Source organism: Micropterus dolomieu, linkage group LG20 (genome assembly GCF_021292245.1).
Source record: "Micropterus dolomieu isolate WLL.071019.BEF.003 ecotype Adirondacks linkage group LG20, ASM2129224v1, whole genome shotgun sequence".
Lineage (NCBI taxonomy): Eukaryota > Metazoa > Chordata > Actinopteri > Centrarchiformes > Centrarchidae > Micropterus > Micropterus dolomieu.
Window position 1 is genome coordinate 11716350 of NC_060169.1, and position 9135 is coordinate 11725484.

General features: G+C 39.3%; 1 protein-coding gene across 2 annotated transcripts; it reads left to right on the forward strand.

Moving 5' to 3' along the window:
* The first annotated feature begins 3659 nt into the window (after positions 1-3659).
* Positions 3660-7764, forward strand: mnx2b (motor neuron and pancreas homeobox 2b). Of its 2 annotated transcripts, XM_046033111.1 has the most exons (4): positions 3675-4101; positions 4574-4591; positions 5882-6039; positions 7351-7764. In XM_046033111.1, the coding sequence occupies exons 1-4, from the start codon at positions 3675-3677 to the stop codon at positions 7762-7764; spliced, it is 1017 nt and encodes a 338-aa protein (XP_045889067.1). The 2 variants fall into 2 exon arrangements, with proteins under 2 accessions (XP_045889068.1, XP_045889067.1); XM_046033112.1 differs by lacking the exon at positions 4574-4591 and having other exon boundaries at positions 3660-4092.
* The last annotated feature ends 1371 nt before the right edge of the window (positions 7765-9135 follow it).

Consider the following 9135-nt stretch of genomic DNA (forward strand, 5'->3'; position numbering starts at 1 on the left):
AAAGCTAACATTAAAATGATAACAATGACAGTGCTAACAAGCTGATGTTTAACAGGTATAGTGTTTATCAGTCACTCACTTAGTAGTATTTAGGTATTTTTAGTCATAAACCATATTGGGCAAATTTAAATTTTGACCTGATAATGGCGCTAGATGAAAAGTTAAAAGTTAGACCGACATGGCAGCACCTCTTGCATGGCTAAAAATAACTTTGTCAAACTACAAATGTCTTGAAAAACCTGTGTCACATAGCCTATGTCCAGTTTGTCATTTTGCATTTTAAAGGGCAAAAAGCACAAACTCAAATGGTTTCCTATGTAGAAAGGATTATATTGTGCCAGCAAAGTCAGGAAACCTATTGCACCTGTAGTACTGGCAGGAAGGTGAGAAAGATAAATAGTTTATTGGGCTGTAAATTGGCAAAATTGCTTCAGGCCCACTGGATTACCAACAACTGTCCTGGGGCCCCAGGAGCCCCAATAGAAGGTATGCGCATGATGTCACCGTACGCAGTTAAGCTCACTGACTGGCAGAAAGACGAGCAGCAGGGTTAGCTTGAATCAGCTAAAACACAAACAACACATTTAAAACAGCTTGACCACTGGTTTTTTGGTAAGCAGTAAGGATCACTGTCGAGTCCGACTGCCTTTAATTTGACCAAATAATCACTCCCGGTTTGCTAAACGCAGCTGTGGTAACAGATGTTTTGCCACTCAGTCCAGCCTGTACTGGAAAGGGAAGTGACATCAAGGCATACCCTCTATATCCCTTGATTAACTGCATGTCAGTTCAGTTGCAATTTGAATTTGCAACACTGAAGTTCGGCATCATCTAAGACAATTTTTGCATCAGTCCTGAAGAGGGGCTCTGGTTCAAAATTTTGTGTTTAGTCAAATTTCTCCATTAGGGCAATTTGTTAATCCAGACATGAGTCCCTGCATCTCATGTTGTTTGCCTGCAAACGATTTATTATTTATTATTTAACTGACTTCCCTGCTTACTAACTTGCTTGCTTCCTACCAATTTGAATAAGGCTAAATAAAGTTCCTGCAAACAAAACATGCCTGGAGGTTTTGTTGACTGGCTGAACAAACCTTTTTAGCGAATTTAGGCATCTTGCTGTTTTAATATTAAAATGACTATCATGGCTTATATGCACACATACAGCACCATTTGATCTCTGCAAGGAGGATGGCAGTGTGCACAGTGCCGCTCAGAGGAAGGCAGCTGACTCTGGCAGCAGGAGCGCAGTTTCAGGCACCAATTCAATTTAATTTGTGCACCCCTGTCAACAGGCCCTGGTGACGGATTTACCCCTGTCCTGGCTATTTAAATTTCTTTCAAATCATAAAAGCAAGGAAACGAGGCTTTGCAGGGGGAAGAGGTTGTGAGAAACAGGCAGAAAGCGACACTGATTTCCCAGGAGCAAATTACCTCTACATCAGCGCCGAAGACAGGCGGGAATGTGCCTGATAGAGAGCTGAGGGAGAGAGCGAGAGAGAGAGTGGGCGGATCTGTGAGACCGCTCCAATTTTCTGAAGGTCAACTACACACGCGCACCCGCACCAGCCAATTAGGCTACATAGCATGAGTGAGGGTTTTGGAAAGATTCTGTTTCATTCACATCTGCAGAATGGATTTCAGTTTCCTGAGATACACGATCAGCCCTTAACACTGTGACATCTAAAACAAAGACTTCTGCACTGGCTGTTTGTTATTGAAGGCGGCTGCTGTGGTGAAGAACAGTTGAAGCCACTTAAACACTGTTGAAAGTCCTTGAACACCGGCTCCGTGCATTTCTGCATAAAACGTTAATTTCTGAAAGGAATGTTTAATCAGCATAATTAATATTGCCTGCAACTAACGATTATTTTCATTATCAGTTAATTTGATTATTTTCTCGATTGATCATTCGGTACCTACAATCATAGAAGACAAAGAAAACCAGACAATTTTCACATATGAGAAGCTATTAAACTATTTCAAAATAGTTGGCGATCAAGTTTATGTCAATCGAGTTAATGATCACCTCTGGTGACTTGACAGGTAGGTGAATGAAGTAGCGCAAAAGAAGATGCGCACATGGGCCTGAGGACACTGAGGTGTCCTCTATTTTTTACAACCAGAAAATACACTCTGAGAGGCTTCCAGGATTACAGTATTTTTATACTCAGCATAGCCTATTCAAATTTGATTACTTTTGGGACAACAAAAGCAAATAATGAATAAATATAAGGTTTCAGTATTTCCCCACCAGACGAAATAGCTGAAACAGCAGTGAGACTTTTGTGCGGACAAATCCAAATTTACCGAAAATATAGGCTAACTAAACTTTTTATTAAATTAACAACATTTCTTAATCTTAATCTGCTTAAAATTTGAGAGTCTTTATTTTAAAAAACGAAGTTTCCTGTTGGTCTAGAGACCAATGACGAAACGTTTCATTTTCAAAAAAATTCACTATCTTCTTTTACATGATGCTTAATCCTTTGTTGAGTATCCGTGTTGGTGCCGCGTTTTGATTTTCAATATAAAATGGTTCGATGAAAAGTCTCCTATAAGATGCCTTGTCTTAATTCACATTTTAACAAACTGATTGTGGTTGCAGCAGGTTTTTAACCTTACCCCTATTATTATGTTGACAGGGGTATATTTTTGTCAATGAAACAACAGGGAGTAAGTGGAACCACTTGTAGCCTATTGTTTTCAACCATGTTGAAAAGAAAGACTCCACTTCAGCTTCAGGTCTTGAAATAGCATCAGTTCACCAAAGCAGAAGGCCAATTAACTTATAGCCTCTTCTGCCAAGTCATTACACTTTTATACGGTTTGTGTGCAGTTCTTGATCGTAAACTTTAATGACATTGGTGTGGCCTTAGTATGAGAATGAAGCAAGCCGTAAATATTAATGATTTAAATACACCTATTTTTTTTCGTAATGTCACCCTATCAGAGGTAGCCAATAACCTTAAGACTGCTGAAAAAACAACATTTAGTGCTAAGGTGTGGAGGATGCTTGCAGCACTAATAATTAGTTTGGAGAATCAAAGCGTTGTAATTCAAATGGCAAGGTGGCTGCAATCTGTGGTGAGTATGAGGATCTGGCAGTAAGATAGATACTGAAAATACAATTGCCTAATCTTCTAATGTACCTCTGCGTTTTGATGCAGTTGAAGGTGTTTGCAGGCGGGACAGGGGTTGGACATTACCTCACTCTGAATGCTTTCTGGGGGGAGAAACGAGCGAGTAATTAGCTGATTAGAGTCCCGTCAGAGCAGCTCAGCCTCCAGCCAATCCCAGCTCACACCGGTCTGCAGGGGTGGAGAAGGACGGCTGTTGGAGTGAGGCATACCTCTGTAGTTTGTGAAGTTAGTGTTAAACACCGGGACGAAGTGTGTGTTGTATACAACACACACTTCTAGTTGTACAATTCAAAGAAAGTGGTGGAGGGATGCGCATACAAACGTCAGTAATTTAGAGTCTGTCATATGTTTTTTCTAAGGACATTAAACATGAACATACAAGTTGATAAGCATAACTTGTGCTGAGATAGGATAACATATGAGTTTTTGACAAGAGGCTCCGCTGTCTACGCGCTGACGCACGGCAAAGGTGCGCACCCGCCAAGCTTGACGCCTTTGTAAGACTCTGCTGTCCTCCTGAGTGAAGCCGTCATGGAGAAATCGAGGAACTTCAGAATTGACGCCCTGCTCGCTGATGAGAGTAAGCGGGGGAGCCGAGACCTCTCCCCCGGTCTGAGCAGCGACAGCCCTGCAGGAAGCCCGGTCTCTTGTCGCCGCTCGGACACCCCGTCTCCGCGGGCCGTACAACTTCAGACCGGAATAATCCCCAAACCGGGTATCCTAAATTTCCCACATCCAGGACTCGCTTCAATTCCCGGCATGTATCCTGCACCCATGTACCCATTATCAGCGTTGGGTGGTCAGCACCCTGCGTTCGCATACTCCGGTTTCACACAACTAACACAGACCTACCCAGAGCACCTGAAGGCGGCTGCCATGGCGGGATCTCTGCCACTGGAGCACTGGATCCGCGCTGGGATCATGATGCCAAGACTGCCAGATTACAGCTGTAAGTATGATCAGATACGATTATTTTATAGGTAAAAAATATCCACACTTGACAACTCAAAGGCCAAATAAACAGGTGCAAAAATACAGACCCGAGTCTGTGTTGCTTGTGAACCGTTTTCCGTTATCAGTTTTTACAGGATAGAATAAGATGATGATCAGTTTGACTTCTGAAGACCTGAACCGCTGAGGTGTAAACTCCTTGAACACAATGAAACTGAGTTAATTTTTGACTAAGCTCCAAGTGTGATGGGTTTCGATTATTATTATTATTATTATTATTATGTTACCATATTAGCCTATAGGCTATATAACTATTATAGATACTATAATGGGCTAATTAATAATTATGTTATCCTGTTTATTTGTGTTTGCTTATTGGTTGTTTGGTTTCCTTTTTTACATTTTCTGAATAATAATTCTGAATAAATGAATAAGTGATACCACTGATTTAGTCTTTAAATAATATCACTGATTAGCACGTTTGCTGCAGATGATTTGTTCATTAATGCTTCAGAGTTTTTAAATAAAAAATCCAGGCCTAAAATTATTTCGATGACGTCCTCTAAGATCAGACAGAGTAAGTTTAAGCGATTGGATTTCAAAAAGCACTCTGTCTTCAATTCATTTCACAGTCAGTAGGCCTATAGCCTAATTATAATTTACAACTTATAAGTTTTCCAAGCTATGTTTTGTAGCTTCTAACAGGCTAACTTATTCAAGGTAATGCCGGATATATATTGTGCAGTCGCATATTGTTCAGTAGACTGGCCTCGGTTTACTGCTTATCTGTGTCATATTCTAATTTTGGCCCATTTATTCCTCTATAAACGCCAACCCGATGGAAATTGTCTTTGTGTGATGAAGGAACTATAAACAAACACCTAAAACGTTCTGTAGTTCATCAATAAAATCCCAAAAGCCTTCATTGAATTTTCATTAAGTTAATGGCATGCCTGTGTTTTTATGGCCTCTGCGCCCGCTTCTGCCGTGTCCCCCCGTCAACAATAAACTGGAGTAAAGCTATTATAGTTAATGATGGCCAGAGAGTGCGGGCATATGTCCGCCTGTTCCCTCCCACAAACATACATTGAACTTCTTATGTCCTTGGTATTATATAAATAAGACTACAGTGGAAGTTACTGGTCAAATCTATCAGACACATTGAATACATGAATCTTCTGCAAAGGGCAGGTGTTTCAAAATACCTTTGAATAATCAAAACAAAAACATGCAGACATTGTGCATCAAATATAAAGACTCCACTAACAACTAAGCAAATTAAACTATTTGGACTGATATCACATAAGAAAGAAGTTGTCATAAAATAACTTGAAACCAGTGGTGGAATGTATCGAAGTACATTTACTGTACTTTAGTAAAATTTTGAGGTACTTGTACTTTACTTGAATATTTCCATTTATTATATTTCTAGTCTGGTTCCTACAGTTTGGAGGCTGATATTACTGTTACTCCACTAGATTTATTTGAAAACATTAGTTACTATAGCCTACTTTTCAGATTATTAATCCAAAATTTAAGCAGTACAAAAAGTAGCTACACCCAGCTGCAACATTAAAGTGATGAACACATTAATGCATCACTAATTATAATGCAGTTAAATGATACACACTAATATTTTTGTAGGGTACTTTTGAATTCAGGAGTTGTAACAGAGTATGTCTATACTAATACTACTTTTACTTAATTAAAAGATCCACATAGTCCTTACACCACTGATGTGAACTGTAAATGTAACCTATACGTACTAACTTCTCCTCCTTCTCAAGCCCCTCAGTCTGGTCTTTTGGGGAAGTGCCGAAGGCCCCGCACCGCCTTCACCAGTCAGCAGCTGCTGGAGCTGGAGAACCAGTTTAAACTCAACAAGTACCTCTCCAGACCCAAACGCTTTGAAGTGGCCACCTCACTCATGCTGACTGAAACACAGGTAAGATCAGTCCTCCACCTCACAAGCCAACAGGTTCATTTCAAGGTAAATGTCAAAAAAGGTCAACTACAGAAACAAGAATGAGGCGAGAACCAATGAACAATGAAGTGATTATAAATTGCATCTGCAGACAGCACACTCAACAGGACAACTGGATTTTATTCTTTAGTAACTAAGAGCAAGCATATTTCTTGGTTATCTCCTGTTAAGTAACAGACTTTTAATCAACTTAGTTGTTTTTTTTATTTAACCGGGAAAGCCTAGCAGGGAAATCAGCAATCTCTTTTTCAGCTGTGAGTTATAATATGAACATTCGACAAATATGTGACAAATGCAGACTGAAACAGAAATGTGATGAATAACATTTCATGAATCATGAATGACATTTCCAATACAATCATTTGAAAGATTTCATCATATAAAACAACATAAATGGCATCTTAAACCAATTTATGTACTGTCTAAACCATGAAAATAAGTAAAAACAATCCATTCTTTTCCATAGCATAGTGGCCATTGCCAGCAAATAGTGTCGCTGTGCAAAATCAATTAATTGCTCAACAAATTGTGACTGATGTGTGCTAAAAAGTTACCTTATCTACAGATTTAACAAAGAGGAGTCAATATATTATTTGAAATAAATTACTAACAAGTCATGTGGAGGCCACAATACTGTATATACACAAGAGTCTGAACTGGTGAGTTTATCTCCCAAAGAACTGAACAAAGCCTTTAGTGCATTTTGCTTTCTCTACATTTTATGTGTAAGATTTAAATTATGTTTTGTGTATCTATTTTCATTGTAGCCATATATTCCTTAATAATTCTGGTAGAGTTGATGAATTATTTGATCATAAATAGTGATGTATTTCATGTTGCTTCGAGTCCACATTGGTACATTGTTTAAGGGTGCTTAAAGAACGAGAGCAGGACTTTTATTATTAGTTATAGTTGTTTTATAGAGTTGTGTTGTAGGTTCTGCACTTCTTGAATCAGATTTGACTGAAGAATGTTTTTTTTCCTTCAGTGTCAATGGGGAAAGGAAAGTGAATATTAAAGTGTTTTTTACAGATTTTTATTCAGCATTATTAAAGGAAACATCACTGGTTTATCTTTGAGGCTTTTGCAATCAGAACAGCGTTGGCAAAACTGGAAAAAAAAAAAAAAAGAAGGAAGAGCAACTAAGGAGGGTAGTTTTAAGAATGACTTCTGTTCTGAGCGGCAAATGATTGACGTAATAACAAAAATGTTTCCTTAAACTTGACCATCTTTTGAACACATTTTCTTTCCTTTTTTCTATCCTCTCTGCAGGTCAAGATCTGGTTCCAGAATCGAAGGATGAAGTGGAAACGCAGTCGGAAGGCAAAGGAACAGGCCACCTCCTCGGCCCAATCTGAGACACAGCGACTACGCAGTGGGGGGAAAACAGTCACTGACAAATCTACTGAGAGCAGGCGAGCTGTGAATCCAGACGACAGGGGGATGGATCTTGATCTGGAGGATGGCGAAGAGGAGGAAGGGGAGGACGAGGAGGATGAAGAAGAGGACGAGGCCCAGCACGGTTTTCCTGCTGATTTGGGTAATGGCACTGAGATGCCACAATCCACGGACTTTTTGCAGTGCAGCACCAACGTTGGCTACAATCCCCACAGCCCTTTCTCTGATGAGGAGCTAGAGGGGGTGCAAGTAGGAGCAAGTGACAGAAAGATTGGGGCAGGACTGTGAAGTACACCCAGGAAACACTGGTTTGATTTCCTGTGTGCTACAGAGACATTACACTGGGACATATCTGTGTTTGTCACTAGAGAAGAAGATCTTTGTCTGCTGTGCTCTGTGAATGTTTAAGTATCCCAATCAGGACCTTTGTTGGAATTACTAATTATTCACACAGCTACCAAACACACACAGGATTATGACACAAATATACTGTATAAACTGTCTGTTAATAAAATCATCTCTAAGTACTGTACATTTCGTAGCATGCTGAAAAAAAAGGTGCTCATTTCCTCCCTAAATTAAGCTGGTTTTATGGGTATCTGCCAATCACCTTCTGGTCACCTTGTCTTTGCTCCATCTACTGACAGCTGGAGCTCCACCCAGTGAACACACATGACTACGTTAACGAAGGATCTGAAGTAAGACAAGTCGTGCATTCAGACAGCGTGAGAATGTACAGTAGGCGCAGCCTCCACTGCATCATGAAGCTGAACAAGCTGTGTGATCTAATACAAGCTTAGAAGCATCTGCTGCTCTGGATGTTTTTGGGCAAATACTTTGCAGAACATCCCATGTAGCCTATTTACATTTGGCCTTTTTATGTGAATACAGTTTTTTTTGTGAATGCAGTTTTTTTGTTCTTGATGGTGTTTATGAATTTGTTCTTTGTTCTTTCACTTACATGTAAATTAACTTAATTTATTTGAACATTTTCAAAGATGAATCATACATGTATTTATCTGAAACTTGTTTGTGGTGTAACTGTGAAATAAAGAAATAAGTAAAAAAGAAAATACTGAATGTCCTTGCTTAATATGTCCCATCATATGTCAATGAGTATAACAACAACACAGGAGCAGCATGAAACAGGCAGCCATTAGGCCTACATTAGATCAATGCCATTGGTCTTTAAGGTAAAACTGACCCATTTTTTCTGGGTTTAATGAGGTTGTCTTGCTCTCCTTAAAATGCTTCTATATTGTAAGATGAAGAAGAAAAGAACAAAGAAGACTAAAAGTCTATACACATTTGAGCTAAATGCAAACATCAGCATGTTAACAAAGCAGGAATAATGTTGATCATGTTCACCATCTGAGTTAAGCATGCCAACATTTGCTAATTTGCTTCTCAAAGTGCAGCTGAGGTTGATGGGAATGTCATTTGTGTTGTCATAATATTGTCATAAACCAAAGAAGAAGACAATCATGTCCGATGGAGCCAATTGAAAAGTCAGGGGACATTAATGTTTAATACCTTAATAGCAATCCATCAAGTAGTTGTAGAGAAATTTCTCTCAGAACCATCAACCTGCTGGTGCTAGAGAAAAAGTCAGGGATCATGAATGTCTGAACTAAATTTCATGGCAATCCATCCAATAGC

Coding starts and splice junctions, on each gene's coding strand:
- mnx2b (XM_046033111.1), top strand. CDS start 3,675: ATGGAGAAATCGAGGAACTTCAGAATTGACGCCCTGCTCGCTGATGAG. Junction 6,040..7,350: donor TCATGCTGACTGAAACACAG/GTAAGATCAGTC, acceptor TCCTCTCTGCAG/GTCAAGATCTGGTTCCAGAA.